The 16,321-nt window shown below is 40.1% G+C and overlaps 1 protein-coding gene and 1 long non-coding RNA gene across 3 annotated transcripts; one reads left to right on the forward strand and one right to left on the reverse strand.

Moving 5' to 3' along the window:
* Nucleotides 1-9,346: 9,346 nt before the first annotated feature.
* LOC126407880 (uncharacterized) lies at nucleotides 9,347-12,329 on the reverse strand. 2 transcript variants are annotated; one of them, XR_007571823.1, is made up of 2 exons: nucleotides 10,061-12,329; nucleotides 9,347-9,804 (listed from the first exon to the last, which is right to left on the reverse strand). It is a non-coding gene; the product is annotated as an uncharacterized LOC126407880 (long non-coding RNA). The 2 variants fall into 2 exon arrangements; XR_007571824.1 differs by having other exon boundaries at nucleotides 9,986-12,329.
* A 68-nt stretch (nucleotides 12,330-12,397) lies between these two features.
* LOC126408578 (uncharacterized) lies at nucleotides 12,398-16,259 on the forward strand. The gene is made up of 13 exons (XM_050074213.1): nucleotides 12,398-13,121; nucleotides 13,284-13,355; nucleotides 13,449-13,878; nucleotides 13,965-14,143; nucleotides 14,235-14,739; nucleotides 14,828-14,946; nucleotides 15,039-15,155; nucleotides 15,235-15,300; nucleotides 15,387-15,475; nucleotides 15,587-15,698; nucleotides 15,772-15,877; nucleotides 15,967-16,049; nucleotides 16,127-16,259. Exons 3-13 carry the CDS (start codon nucleotides 13,863-13,865, stop codon nucleotides 16,226-16,228), a joined length of 1,494 nt encoding a protein of 497 aa, XP_049930170.1. The 5' UTR covers nucleotides 12,398-13,121; nucleotides 13,284-13,355; nucleotides 13,449-13,862; the 3' UTR covers nucleotides 16,229-16,259.
* The last annotated feature ends 62 nt before the right edge of the window (nucleotides 16,260-16,321 follow it).

A 16,321-nucleotide genomic window follows, 5' to 3' on the forward strand; every position in this document is an offset into this window, starting at 1 on the left:
ATCCCGAAGCTCAGATTTGGAATTGTTTATGACGTGTCAGTATCTCTCACCTTTATCTGCAGGGGGGTTACCAGGGTGTGAGTTTCATTTAGGCCTTTCTGTTTGTCTTTATTTAAGTTGATTTCACTTCCCTAATCGAATTGACATTCACTGATGAACCCTGCCTTTAACCTGTGAAGAATTAAGGAAGTAATTTTCTTTGCCCCGAACGTGGAACGTCCCTGTGAATTACACATTGCTTATATGATTGTGACCAAAACTTCTGTACTTTCTGTGTGCTGCCCACACGTCACAGCCATAAAAGTTCTTTGAGAGCAGATATATGAAAGCAATCAAAATGAATATACATATAGGCAGCAACCAGCCTTTTTTCCCTATAAAAATTAAATAGCTTTTTGTGCAAAATCCAAAATTTAATTTCCCCAGTGTAAAACATAATATTTTGCCTGACAAAATTCCTGTTTGGCATTATATCAACAAAATCTCAGAGAAAGATTCTGAGTCATGGCAGTAATTTGGAAATTACTTAGTTACATGGTATGCAGTGCAGCTGTCATTACAATGGAAGTTAAAATGAACAGCAGGAAAAACCGTTTGGGGATTCTCAAGGGGTTTTACAAAGGCCATTGCACAACAATAACAATTATATAATAATAGTTCCTTCAATTCCAACAGGGCCTCGCAACCACCTGCAGTCGGTGCTTAACCTGCATTAACACGAGGATGGAGACTCCATTTTTAAGAGTTTGGACAGTAGTTCCAAACCTTGGGGTCAGGACATCTTACTACAGTAATACACACAACCTCACAGACACTTGTCACTAGTAGTACTATGTTGTCTATCTGTGTGTGTGTTTGTGTGTGTGTGTGTGTGTGTGCAGGGGGGGACTTACCATTAGGCAAAACTAGGTGGTTGCCTGGGGCCCCAAGTTTCTGAGGGCCCCATAAAACTCCTCATACACGTATGGTTAGAGTTTTTACTTGAGAAAAGAGGTAGTGGTGTGCTCAAGGACCCATATTGTCCAAAAACTCAAAGAAAAATGCAGGTGCTCTTGAAGAAGAGGGCTCAAAATCTTACCAAGGACGAAAAAACAAACTTCAGGCACTCTTGCATGGAGCAGGGAAAGAAAAAGGGTAGCTTGATTACTTCATTAAAAGCCTTTATTTTATTATGGCTTTTACAAAGACACTTAAAAATACCTTTTTAAGTGTCTTTGTACAATAAGGATTGAAAGCAGGGATGAATAAAAGGATCTGGAGGGCCCCATGCCTGTCTTTGCCTTGGGCCCCAAAATGACTAAATCCGCCCCTGTGTGTGTGTGTGTGTGTGTGTTTTTCTTTAAAGTTTGGTCACATTATGTGAGTCTGTTTAGAAATTATGTGCCTTTTTGTTATGTATAAACATTTCCATTGGACAGAATTATAAATCGTTTTTTGTGCTTTTGTTCAAATTTTCATTTTTCTTCTTGTAGATCACAGGTCACCTCTTCAGCTTGAATAAAATGCTTTATCAAGTAATCTAGGAGCTAAAATCACCAATTTGTGGTTGTAAACCTCCACAAACCACTTCCGTTGTATTTAAGGTTTACATCCATCAAGGTGGCCACCCAAGATTAGTGTCACTTATTTAGTATCTGACCAAATTAATCAACTTCTGTTCATGAGATATGTTTTAATGGCAGGAAAAGTGTTTCTGCAGAACATTATGATGTCAGGGTGAAGTTGACCTTTGACCCTGTGGATATAAAATGTCATTATGTCATCATTATACCCTATTTAGACATTTGACATTTGTTGAAATTTTGTAATATTAGCAAATAAATTCTTGAGTTATGGCCAAAAACATGTTTTGTAAGGTCACAGTGATTTTCCTTCCTTCCAAATTCTAATCGGTTCATCCTTCAGTCCACGTGGATGTTTGTGCCAAATTTGAAGAAATTCCCTCAAGACCTTCTTGAGATATCACTTTTACGAGAATGAGACAGATGTGAGGTCACAGTGACCTTGACCTTTGACTACCAAATTGTAAACAGTTTATTCTTCAGTCCAAGTGGCCTTTTGTGTCAAATTTGAAAAAATACCCTCAAGGTGTTCTTGGAATAACATGTTCACAAAAATGACATCTCGACCTTTGACCACCAAAAGCTAATCATCGTCTAGTCCAAGCAAACATTTGCGTCAAATTTGATTAAAATGTTTGGAGATATCACACTCACAAAAATGAAATGAAATAGCTAATCATCATTGAGTCCAAGCGAACATTTGCGCCAAATTTGATTAGATTTTCTTGAGATATCACGTTCACAAAAATGAAAGCAATGAGGTCACAGTGACCTTGACCTTTGACCAATTTAACCTAATCAGTTCATCACTGATTCCAAATGGATGTTTGTGCCGAATTTGAAGAAATTCCTTCAAGGTCCTTTTAAGGTATCAAATTCACAAGAATGGGACAGATGGACATCAATCCCGACGGACAGACAACCATAAAACATAATGTCTCCAGCCTTGGCTATCACCAGCACGGAGGTGTTATTATAAGGGGTCTGGAGTTAATAAATTGTAAATACGTACACTAAAACAATATTTTTTAAAGTAGCACAAAAATAAGTGTATAAAATGTGAGCTTCCAAAAAGTAGACGTATACTGCAGCAGTACTATTTCTCATCATATATGTACGTATTGTACTGTAACAGTTGACCTTTCTGTGAGAGCTCTAGTACATCTGCATGTCTGACTCATAGCTCTGCACTTTTAACATGACTTAGTCATAACAATCCTCCAACTGCATGAACCAGTCATGTGTGAAGACACCTTGCAGCATGAGGAGGAACTGAGTGTAGTGAAATGATACACACTGAACCTTTATGTTAGTTTCATGTAAGAGAAAGATGTGTCCTTCTACCTCTGTGTTGTTGTATCTTGAAATAAAATAAACTCAACTTGTTCATTTTTTTGGACAAGAAAGCGATCGTTTTTCAGAAACAACTCTCTAATAAAGTTGTATGACAAAATAATAATAATTTTAGCTCTACAGTACGGGTCACAAAGAGTGTCAATAAATGGCTAATTATGCTTAAGTAATATATATGTATAAAACATGCACAATAATTTATGAGTTAGGCTATACATTAGTAGCTTGGTAAGACCATTGCAATGACATGAGCTCAACTTTCTATTTCGCTCTCTGTATCAGTGTGGACTCGGTGCCACCCCGAACACTTTCAGGGAGTGGAAGTATTCACCTCAACAAACAAACTCCTTCAGCCAATCAGCGTAACAAAACACTCAAGCCTTTGCCAAATCAAGTTGCAAGAATAGTGAAAAATGTCTTCCTTTAAAAACTCTGCAAGTGCATACTCTTGTTCATGTTTAATTATTGTTATTGACTCTATTTATGCAATTACACCACTTTTTGCTGTGTTTACTCAACTAGGGAGCGGGAGCTGCCATTACTGATCATTGGTCTGCAGCAAAATCATCAAGTTGTCAACTATGGTGTGGATCCCTGGTTGGCCCCGGTTGGACTGTAATTTCAGGAAAGAGTTCGGGGCAGCAGTGAGTCCAGACTGATACAGAGAGCGAAACAGAATGTTGGGTTCATGTCATCACGGTGGTCTTACAAGCTAATAAGTTAGGGAATGTTTACATTAAGATAAAGGAACAAGCAAACCTCTACATGAAGACCACGGAGCATGTTCACTTATTTTAACCTTTACCAAAACTAAGTCAAAAGCTGGACTATGGAAAAATAAGTGGACGATATAACCATTAAACAAACACGTATAAAACATGGCTTAGCTTTAAACTTAATGACATACATGTTAATTAATATATTTAACAACCATTTACTAACATTAGCTAATAAATGTCAACAAGAGACATTTGTTAAGTTACTTAATGCTTATTATTGTATTAACTGTTAGTAAACGCTTATTACTGTATTAACTAATGTTAATAGCATCTTTCAAAACTATTTAACAAAGTATAAATGAATACCTTAATTAACATGAACACCATTAATAAATTATTACTAGAGATGTTAGTTAACTGTTCATTAACCATTAGTTAATGTTTACGACTGAATTGACTAATGTTAATGTGCCCTTATTGTAAAGTGTTACTGTACTATTAATAACAGACTCTTGCTTAATGCAGTACATTTCAGGGGATTTTCTGTGAGTTTCACTTAGTGGATAATGTTGTTGTGTTGTTGTGTTGTGTGTGTTATGTGTGTAACTGACATGACCAAGTCAGTTGTCTCTATGATTTATTACTCTTCTCTATTTGTTATAGTGTTACACTAAACGTTGCTGTCACAGTATGATTTTTCAGACTCCCAGCAGGAGTCCTCATGAGTTTTATGTATTCATTTGAGGAAAGTTATAGTCTCCTCATTGCTCCACACAGACTCTGTCTCTGTTATATAAACATCATAAATCTGTTTCTATTGCAATTTGTTGCACTATGCTTCTTTCTTTCTTTCTTTCTTTCTTTCTTTCTTTTTCTTTCTTTCTTTCTTTCACCAAAAATAACAACAGGTGGATGGAAATATACCTAAGGAATCAGCATGGACAATACCAGAACCCCCACACTGAAGTATTCAGTCATTAATTCATTCATTATCCGTAACCCTATTAAGGGTGGTGGGGGCCCTATCCCAGCTGACACTGGGTAAGAGGCGGGGTACACAGGTCGCCAGATGCTCACAGGGCAAACACATATGGTCCATCCCAAGTATTTTATTTGATATTTCCTTGCTTGAACTGGAAATCGCTCTGGTGTGCCATCTTGAACTGTCCCAAAGCTTTTATTTATGCTCTGAGGAGCTATGAGTGAGTATACATAAAAGCAGCCTTCATGGAAGTCTTTTATTGGCCGACATGCCCCCGTATTGTACTGACTGGATGCTGCAGCTGGTTGGACTGATCTGATACATCACATTATATTGGAGTTTTTATACTAGACTGAAGACAGATAAGAGATTAAACTCCCAACTTTTATAATATATTTGTTTTCTCATTCACCATCTAGTTAAAAATCAGCAGTGGAAATTACAGGGTAGAACAACAAAGGGACCAACTGTCTTCATTAGAAAGATTTTTCTTTTCTCCACCTGTTATTTCCCCAGTTAACTTTCGTTCTGAATAGGCCTACAGTTAAAGCGAGTGTGCTAGCAAAAAACACTTAATACGTCATTTATCATCATTTCCATTCAGTCATATCAGAAGCTGATAATCATTACATCATTTCAACTTTGTCTGAAACATTTAGCCTAATAAATAATATCCAGTGTTCAAAAGACACCACAGTCATACTCTGGCTTATTTATATGACTGAATCATATAAACACATTCTGTACCTGAGCGGGTACTGTTTATGTGCAGGTCTTGTTAAACAGAGAGTAACACTAATACTCTGGCAGTGGTAACTGTGAAACTTAATCAGTATTACATGTAGCACAGTGCTCATGTATTCAGACTCAAACAGCTGTCAAAGCTGACTGACAGCTGATCCAGCTGTAACAGCTGCTGCTGTCATCAGGACCAGGTGTCGCTTCATGAGACGATTCAAACATATATATACCCTATCTCCTCTCTACCTGCATGGTGCATGGTGGAAAAGATGCAAGTGAGGGAAACGTGGATGCAATTTCAGAGACTTGGGATGCACCCATAGAGACAGACATGCTCACCAATGGGCAATCTAAGAATTTACCTAATTTGCATGATTTTAGACTGTGGGAGGAAGCTAGAGAACCTGGAGAAAACCCACGCTGACATGAGCAGAGGCTCCAGAGACTCCCCTCCACTTCCTCATGACAAAGTCAGCTAAGATGTGAAATGTCACTTTAGAAAAGTTGATATGACACACATGAAATTTTAAATCTACCTGTGGTTTGCAGAAACCTACAAGGCCAACATTTCCCTCTGGTGACTGAGCTTCAAATATTGGAGTGTAAATAACTTACTGTTTTGCTATTGCTGGAAGCTGGAGAGGCCTTTGATGTGTTTTCTGTTGAATTGCTGCCCTCAAGTGGTTAAAACAATCAATGCAGCTGTAAAATTACAGACTAACAATACTGCTATCCAACCGGGTGATGTGGGGACTGCTTTGTAAACATTTGAGACAAGAACCTTACAAACTAACAGATCCATTATTTTCCCCATCAGGTAAGGAACCAACAACACTCAAATGTAACAAAATAAGACACAGTTCAGTTTCAGATGCTTAAAACATTGATTGAAAATCTCCTGCACACTGCTTTGTAGAGTCCATTCTTTTTGTCATAGCATTAAGGACTTGATCTCCTGGGTGTCTGTGAACTTTGGGTAATGAAACTCATTGGCCTCTGTTCCAAAGCACCACACCTGTGTGTAGTTCTTGATTTCTTCCAGCTCGTACTCTGTCAGGCATTTCCTCAGAACAGCTGAACATGGGGTAAAGAGATATCTCAGATACTTTTTTTCTTGATCTCATATGGAAATCACAAGTCTCTAAAATTAGGATTAAAAAAACAACAACCCAAAAACGAAACACTGGTGGGACAGCCCTGATTAGCATGTTGATGGGAGGTTTGGCTGTTCAGTGGGAGCACATTGATTGTAAGGACCAAAACATTTACTGGGAGCAAGTCTTTGCAAGTTTATACGGAAGCGTAGAATTGATAGGCCAGAAAAAATAAACAAATAAACAAAATAAAAAGATCATTATCAGGTGATAACATGTAAAGTTTCTTGTTATAACAAGATTTTTGTTCCGTTTTTACAAGATATTGTTGTGTTATGACAAAAAGCTTTTCTTATTTACCTGATACTGATATGTTTTGGTTTTTTCCCCCATGTTGTGGCATCAATACGCTCAGCAATATACTTCCTGAAGTTCAAAAACACCACAAAGAATTCTCCAATTTTTTTTTTGATTAAGCCAGCAATTATATCACGGTTGGTATTGGTGCCATTGATGGGTCGCACATACCAATTTTGGCCCGGCAGGAGTACCACTGTGACTACTTCAACTGTAAAGGCTGGCATCCCATCATTCTTCATGTAGATGGAAAGGGACTATTCTGGAATGTATATTCAGAAACAGCTGGGAGTTTGCACGATGCTTGAGTGTTAAGACTGTCCACATTGTGGGAGTTGGTTGAACGTGGCAGTCTTTTCCCTGCTGACACAAGGAACATTGGTGGAGTGAATGTTGGATATTACATCCTGGGAGACTGCCTGTCCCTCGCAGAACTGGCTTCTGAAACCATTCCCTGACACTGGTCGGCTGACACCAGAACAACAGTGGTGGTAAAAAATGCCTTTGGCAGACTGAAGGGAAGGTGAGGTTGCCTTATGAAACTGTCCGTGTTGTATCTACAAAGCTGATTCATTTATTTTAATGTAATTACAACTATCTAAGAAATAATATGAGTCAAAAGCAAGGTGAACAGAAGCGTATGTGGTTTAACAAAACTAACTTTATATCAAAAAAATGTGCAAGTACAAAGTGAAGTATTGAGAGCAAGCAAATACAAATCGGTGCAAAGCTGGAAACTATACAAAAGGTGCATTAAACAACAACCAATACGCTGTTGTCAGCTGTAGCAGCAATGTCCAATACGGTCCACATACGTTATCAGCTAGTTGAGGGTCCTGAGTCGCGCCGGCCGCTCATCGCTTGTACGAGCTGGTNGAGGCTCCAGAGACTCCCCTCCACTTCCTCATGACAAAGTCAGCTAAGATGTGAAATGTCACTTTAGAAAAGTTGATATGACACACATGAAATTTTAAATCTACCTGTGGTTTGCAGAAACCTACAAGGCCAACATTTCCCTCTGGTGACTGAGCTTCAAATATTGGAGTGTAAATAACTTACTGTTTTGCTATTGCTGGAAGCTGGAGAGGTCTTTGATGTGTTTTCTGTTGAATTGCTGCCCTCAAGTGGTTAAAACAATCAATGCAGCTGTAAAATTACAGACTAACAATACTGCTATCCAACCGGGTGATGTGGGGACTGCTTTGTAAACATTTGAGACAAGAACCTTACAAACTAACAGATCCATTATTTTCCCCATCAGGTAAGGAACCAACAACACTCAAATGTAACAAAATAAGACACAGTTCAGTTTCAGATGCTTAAAACATTGATTGAAAATCTCCTGCACACTGCTTTGTAGAGTCCATTCTTTTTGTCATAGCATTAAGGACTTGATCTCCTGGGTGTCTGTGAACTTTGGGTAATGAAACTCATTGGCCTCTGTTCCAAAGCACCACACCTGTGTGTAGTTCTTGATTTCTTCCAGCTCGTACTCTGTCAGGCATTTCCTCAGAACAGCTGAACATGGGGTAAAGAGATATCTCAGATACTTTTTTTCTTGATCTCATATGGAAATCACAAGTCTCTAAAATTAGGATTAAAAAAACAACAACCCAAAAACGAAACACTGGTGGGACAGCCCTGATTAGCATGTTGATGGGAGGTTTGGCTGTTCAGTGGGAGCACATTGATTGTAAGGACCAAAACATTTACTGGGAGCAAGTCTTTGCAAGTTTATACGGAAGCGTAGAATTGATAGGCCAGAAAAAATAAACAAATAAACAAAATAAAAAGATCATTATCAGGTGATAACATGTAAAGTTTCTTGTTATAACAAGATTTTTGTTCCGTTTTTACAAGATATTGTTGTGTTATGACAAAAAGCTTTTCTTATTTACCTGATACTGATATGTTTTGGTTTTTTCCCCCATGTTGTGGCATCAATACGCTCAGCAATATACTTCCTGAAGTTCAAAAACACCACAAAGAATTTCTCCAATTTTTTTTTTGATTAAGCCAGCAATTATATCACGGTTGGTATTGGTGCCATTGATGGGTCGCACATACCAATTTTGGCCCGGCAGGAGTACCACTGTGACTACTTCAACTGTAAAGGCTGGCATCCCATCATTCTTCATGTAGATGGAAAGGGACTATTCTGGAATGTATATTCAGAAACAGCTGGGAGTTTGCACGATGCTTGAGTGTTAAGACTGTCCACATTGTGGGAGTTGGTTGAACGTGGCAGTCTTTTCCCTGCTGACACAAGGAACATTGGTGGAGTGAATGTTGGATATTACATCCTGGGAGACTGCCTGTCCCTCGCAGAACTGGCTTCTGAAACCATTCCCTGACACTGGTCGGCTGACACCAGAACAACAGTGGTGGTAAAAAATGCCTTTGGCAGACTGAAGGGAAGGTGAGGTTGCCTTATGAAACTGTCCGTGTTGTATCTACAAAGCTGATTCATTTATTTTAATGTAATTACAACTATCTAAGAAATAATATGAGTCAAAAGCAAGGTGAACAGAAGCGTATGTGGTTTAACAAAACTAACTTTATATCAAAAAAATGTGCAAGTACAAAGTGAAGTATTGAGAGCAAGCAAATACAAATCGGTGCAAAGCTGGAAACTATACAAAAGGTGCATTAAACAACAACCAATACGCTGTTGTCAGCTGTAGCAGCAATGTCCAATACGGTCCACATACGTTATCAGCTAGTTGAGGGTCCTGAGTCGCGCCGGCCGCTCATCGCTTGTACGAGCTGGTCCAGTGTACTAAGGAACGCTTGGTTAAAAGCTTAAGTCTCCTGATGCTGTTCCCTTGCCAGCTCTACTTCCTGGCGCCTTGCATCCCTGGAGTCCTCCAGCATCATGCGGAGGTGCTGGTCCTGATGCTGTTGCAGCTCCAGGAGTCTCTCCATCTGCCTCTTGTGAGACGCATGCATTTCCCTCAGGACAGTCACCAAATCCTCCTGGTCCTGTCTCCTCTTGCCTAGATGACAAAGCAAACAGGAATGGGACAAGTTGAGCAAAGCATTTCTGTCCACATGTTTGTCTGGCAGAAGGATGTGAGTATGAGTCATTTTGAAGATTAAATTGTTTATATCCCTCATGTCCAATGAAAAGTATGTTTGTTAAATGTGTTGTATATGTAGTGGGGTTGGCTGGGCCACCTTAAAGGTCAGTCCACCTTAAGAGGGCCTGATCTCACGTTCCCCATAATAACGAACGGTATAGATGGTTTGTACCGTCGTTTCCACTCCCGACGCTGTACTCCAGCTCTGCACCCCCGCCTCTTTCTCCTTAAGTCCTTGGGAATCTCCGGTCTCTCGCTGGGGTGTACACGACTGTGACACAGCGCCAACAGCTGATCACGGGTGTAAACAATCGAGCGGTGGCTGAATGAGTCTCCAGAAGTCACTTTAAACAGTTCAGAAGTGAGTAAAATGCACAAAACAAATCTCAGCAGTTGCAAATATGTTGTTGAACGGGACCTGGACCCCCTGCAGTTTGCATATCAGACAGGCACTGGGGTGGATGATGCAATCATCCAGAACACTGTCTCACCTGGAGAACACTGGAAGTACTGTGAGAGTCATGTTGTTGTTTTTTTACTTGTCCAGCGCTTTCAATACAATACAGCCATCTCTGCTCAGGGGGAAGCTGGAAGGAGCTGGAGTCGACCACCACCTGGCTGCGTGACTGTGTGTCTGATGTGGTAGTCTGCAGCACTGGGGCTCCACAGGGGACAGTCCTCGCCCCCCCCCTAGTGTGGTTATTAGGTATAGCATCTGATTACATCTTTCTCCACAGTTCTGGGGGACTGATTGTAAACCAAGCGTTTTGCCAAGGCTAATGCTTTCTTACCTGGACGTCGCAGCATTACAGGGAAGCCGGTGTTTCGAATTTACTCGCGACCCTGTTAACTGGCGACCTTCAGCCGAATGCGTCTGTGGTTGTCGTAGTGACAACAGCTGTGTTCAACCAGGAAGAGAACACGTAGCTGTCCTCGCGAATGCCTCTGTCTTCAATGTTTCATTACAGTGTCAAAACAGAACATACCTGAGTCGACTGTGGAGTTTTGTTTGAGGAACCCAGTCACGGACCGACACCCAGTCGCAGTTTGAATCACACTTGTTATGACGGAATGTTGAAAACAGGAAGAGGCCAAGTTGCATTTCCTGTAGGAATCTAACTCCCATCTCGAATAAATTTTCTAAATAGGCCTAAACAGTTTCGTCTCTGGTGCCTGCTTAAAGAAACATGTGCCATATTAAAGAACCGTTCAGCCCTGTGAAACGTAAAAAAGAATATTTTCACGGGATTCGAACCTACTTCATTATGAAGAAACAAATTACAAGCGCACAATAAACGAGGTGCGCCACTATAACAACGTCACTTCATAGACAGATACAATAAAAATCCGACAACATACAGCCAGCTATGTCTTCAAATTGGGAGGCAGCCAGCTCAACTTGTGACCACACTGTCCATGCACCGAGGAACATTTTACAATCTCACTGCTTTCCAATACAAAAACCAGTGGTTTAAACCCACTTAATTCATAAACCTAACGTCTATTGTTGTGCTACAGGTCGATAAAGCCAATATTCATATACTCACGTGGAAATACTTTATTTTAAATTAAGCAATAAAGCAGCAGCTGTATAATAGATTTATCTCTAAGATAAATTATCTATTTATGTTGTAGCATTAAGGCGATCAAAAGCGTACAAATATGACAAACACTAGGCTGTAGGCTATGTGGTATGAAAGTCCATTAACTCCTGCAAAGCGGTATATAGAGTGATGTACGATTAACGTTACCCACTCGCGTGTTGTAAGGATGTGATTTGCTGACAACAGGAAGAAAGCAAGTAGCATTTCCACTCCTTTGGAGTGTGATTGAATCTACATGCGTTACATTCAGCCTGTTTGTCAAGCTCAACATATTAAAACACGTCTTGGCGGAGATTCGAACTCACTCCGCGAAGGGAAAAAGATACAAGAGACCAACACGTTAACCACTACACTAAGACCACCTCTTTCCAAAGTTCAGCACTGACGTATTGTACTGTAATGGGGTACACAGTCAGCTGAGTCACATACAAAGGTGGTTGGATCAACTTGTGACCACAACGTCTGTGCACTTAACCCTCTGCGGTTTTGTGTTGCCTATACGTAACATAGTACTCATTTTTTGCCCCGTTTACACTCACACAATATATCCGCAATTAGGATTTTAAACTTGCATGTTTTGAAACATATTCAATAAGTATAAATAATTTAGCCAAGTAAGTGGTATTCCACCTCATTTTTCCACAACTGGTACTGTGTTGCTTCAATGTTTCAATGTAATGTAACCAAAAGTGCACCCCCTATAAATACATTGTTTGCAAATACCTCAAAAGTTGTTTAAGTATTGCACACCAAAACTGCATAACATTAAGGTCCCTCCACTGCTCACAAGTCAGTCAAGAACACAGTTCAGGTTAGTCAAGTTAATTTTATTCAGGATGATAACGCTGCAGTGCACCCATATATATATATATATATATATATATATATATATATATATATATATATGTATGTATATACACATATATATTCATACATACATACATACACACACACACACATATACATAGATATATATATATACATATGTGTGTATGTATGACAAATATGCAAGGAGCTGTTGCAAGTATGATCAACTGAGGACAAATCAGGTGCTACTAAATGGCTGAGCCCAGCAAGCCAAGCTTGTGGCCAATTAGCCCTATGACATCATGGTTAGGGAAACCTATATAAAGTTGTACAAAACTTACAACAGTGTAGGGAGTAGGTAGATATTAAGAGAGACAGAAAAAAAAGAAAAAGAAGAAGAAGAAGAAACATGGACCCAAAACTTGTGAAGGAAATTATGGATTACAAAGTCCATAACAACTTTCCTGGTGGATTAACAAAGCACCAGCGATACACCATCAAAAGAAGAGCTTCTACCTTTGTGCTCAAGGGTAAGTAATGGTATATACCATCAACCAAAATAAGTGGCCTACATTTGTTCTCTCATATCAACATTAAATTGAGTTTTTCCTTTCACCAGATGGAGTCCTGCACTATGTTTGCAGGAGGAGAAAGGAAAAGGAGCATCTTGCAAAGGTAGTGCTGTCTACTGCAGAGGCAAATAGTATCTTTGAGGAATTTCATTGCAGCAACATCGGTTCTCACTGTGGGGTAGAGAAAACTCATCATGCCATCATTTGCCGCTACTACTGGCCTGGTATGGAAGCTGACATTCGGAAATGGGTGAGTCAAAATGGTCAGCCAAATTTGCCTCAGTTTTTAAGCTAACTTGACAGCCTACTCTATAATTAACTGAATTCAATCTAAACTTGCATGTCATATCATTCACTCACTGCTTGGCTAAGGCATATGATATACATTTTGGTAAATATAATGTGGCTTCAGGTTGCTCAGTGTCCTGACTGCCAGGCAAAGCGGGCATGTCTCAAGGAAAAAAGCCAATATAACCCAATAGAGGTGAGGTTCTTTGTGCAATTCATTGTTCCATACTGAGCAAAATGTGCTTACCAATCATTTCTAAGATGTCTAATTGTACTTCAACTCTTCCAGGTAACACAGCCATTTGAGTTGGTGGGTATGGACCTTCTAAAACTCACTGTAACAGAGGGTGGTAATCAATACATTTGTGTAATGGTTGATTATTTCACAAAGTGGGCAGAGGCCTACCCTCTGAAGAGCAAGTCTGCAGAGGAGGTCACCAATTGTATCCTTGAGTTCGTATACAAATTTGGTGCACCTCAGAGACTGCTTACAGACCAGGGCACAGAGTTCAAAAATCAGGTAGAACACTCATCAGAAATATTATGTCTTAGCAAGACATATTGTGAATGCTGAATTTATCAATTTAATCTTTTCTGCAAAATAATTTTAAGGTGAATGCCAGACTCTGTCAGGCCCTTGGCATCCAGAGATGCTTTTGTGCACCTTACCACCCGCAAACCAATGGGTTGGTGGAAAAACTAAATGGCACCATCCAGAGGTAAGTCACATCAGTTGGCAGGTATCATACACTGACACATTAATGGTATAGACTTCAGTAGTGACATACCCTAACACTATTTTCAGGTCTCTCAACAAACTGGGGAGGAAAGACCCCAAAAAATGGGACAAGTATCTGCAGGCAGCAATGTTTGGTCTACGAACCAAAAAACACAGTCTACAGTCAGACTACAAAGTATAGCCCGTACTATCTAATGTTTGGAAGGGAAGCGAGATACCCGTCTGAGGTGCCCACAGAGTATGAGGTAAGTGGCTCTTTGTCTTGGCGTCGAGGGGTTGGGGTCATGTTTGGTAAATAGCTCAAAATATAACAACACTTTGCATTTTTGCACTTAGGTGACGGAAGACAGAGTGGAACACCTCATGGACAATGAGGAGGTTTTTGGGGGACTTCTGCACCAAATGACAACATACGCACAAGTCACACAAAATGTAAAAAAGAGTCAAGAAAAGATTAGGAAGAGAAAGCTTGAAAGGGGATTGGAGGACAACTTCAAGGTTGGGGATGTTGTCCTCAAAAAAAATATTAGGGAAGAACAGCGCAAGGGAGGGAAGATGGACAGTGACATGTTAGGACCCTTTACAGTTACTGCCATAAAGGGAAAACTGGTCTCCTTAACAAATGCAAACACAAAAACAGTGGCCAATGTGGACCAACTTGTCCACTACCAAGAGCCAGAGGAGAGGATCCCAGCAAAGCTAAGAAAAGCTAGCAGCTCTCCTCTGGCTCACCCCCTGCCACAACCACCATCCAACCCCTCCATGCCTGCACATGCCATCAGCTCCCCTGGACCCTTGCCAGCCACATGTCAAGGCACCACTCATCCCATCCACAGTAATGGTATATCATATTGTGTAATGTCAGCTTAAGTCTAATCATGCTATATAGGCCTATTCTGTTAAATGACTGAGATGTTCTGAATTTCCAGTTGTCCAAGACATATGGCTTTCAAGTAAAGGGGAGGTCCTATGGTCCAAGATAGGGCCTTATAAACTCTTTACTGCGGATATGCAGAGCCTAGCACCTGAGAGAGAGTTGGTGAGCGAGGTAATTGTGGATTGTACGCTGCTTCACACTTTTTGATCTTTGATATGCAAGCTAATTTGATCTTATATTTCTGTTTTTATGTCTTTGTGTAGATCCTGAATAGCTATCTTCTGTGGGGAACGAGGAAGGTCCCAAATAAGAGGATATATGTCATTGATTCATTTGAAATGACAGCTATCTGGAATGGCACATCAAGGGGAATGAGAAAGGTTAGGATGATGGTTACTTTCAAAGTTATTGGTTACTATATAGGCCACCATCTGTAACAACTAAAATGATTACTTGCAGCTTGATGTGACCGAATGGGACATGTTAATAGGGGCCGTCTGCAAGGACAGACATTGGACTCTCGTAGTAAGTGCACTTTTAACAATACTATTCATTCAACTATCTTTCCAACTCTAAGGATCATTTACATTAAAGTATGCTGTCTGTAATAGGCCATGTACCCAAAGGACAGACGGGCCCTATTTGTTGACCCCTTTGGAGCCACACAAACACAACTGACACATTGTAGAGATGCAACAAGGTAACTTCAGGATTTATTGTCATGTGTTTCATATCTTGAATAAGATAAATGGTTGCTGATTTGCCAGTGACAACATTTACTAGATATTATGAATTATTGTCTTTTCTTTAGGGCTTTCATGCGTAAGAAAGACATGGGCCTAAACCTGTCCAGGTGGTCCTGTGAGACAGTTGTACATCCCCGTCAACAGGATTCCACATCCTGTGGAGTGCTGGTCTGCAAAGTAAGATTGTGTACCCTAGCGAGCATTGAAAAATTCTTACAAAAACAACAATAACACTGCCCTGTATTTTAAGGTTGCAGAGTTGCTGCTTGAGGGCAGCAGCATTGATTTCAATGTCGACCAGGTCAGCATTGGCATGATGCGGATGCAAATGGCCAGGACACTGATTGATGATTCTGGTAGGCTACAATCAATGGTATATCATCCTCAGCAACATTTTCATGTACTTAAACCCACTGTGAATTTGGAATATCTTTTGTTTTGATAGGTAACCTCACAGACCTGTGCAGGATCTGTGGAGAAAAGGAGTCTGGGGACAGGGACACCTCAGACGCACCAGTGGATCAATGGGTAGGAAGCCTTCAAAGTTGTTTACATTAAGAGTTCATTAAAAGGAAAAAAGACCTAATTTATCTTCTTTCTTTCAGATTGAGTGCACAAGGTGCTCCTTTTGGTTTCATTGGGTGTGTGTGGCAAGGCCAAATATGAAAGGCATTTTTCTATGTCCGGCCTGTTCACCGCCCACCTAAACAAAACAAAATGTGGTTGACCTAACATCACTGCCCAGGTCAACACCAGCTGAACATCACATCCCTCATCACACTACACAGCAGATGATGTAG

Source organism: Epinephelus moara, chromosome 20 (assembly GCF_006386435.1).
Source record: "Epinephelus moara isolate mb chromosome 20, YSFRI_EMoa_1.0, whole genome shotgun sequence".
NCBI lineage: Eukaryota > Metazoa > Chordata > Actinopteri > Perciformes > Serranidae > Epinephelus > Epinephelus moara.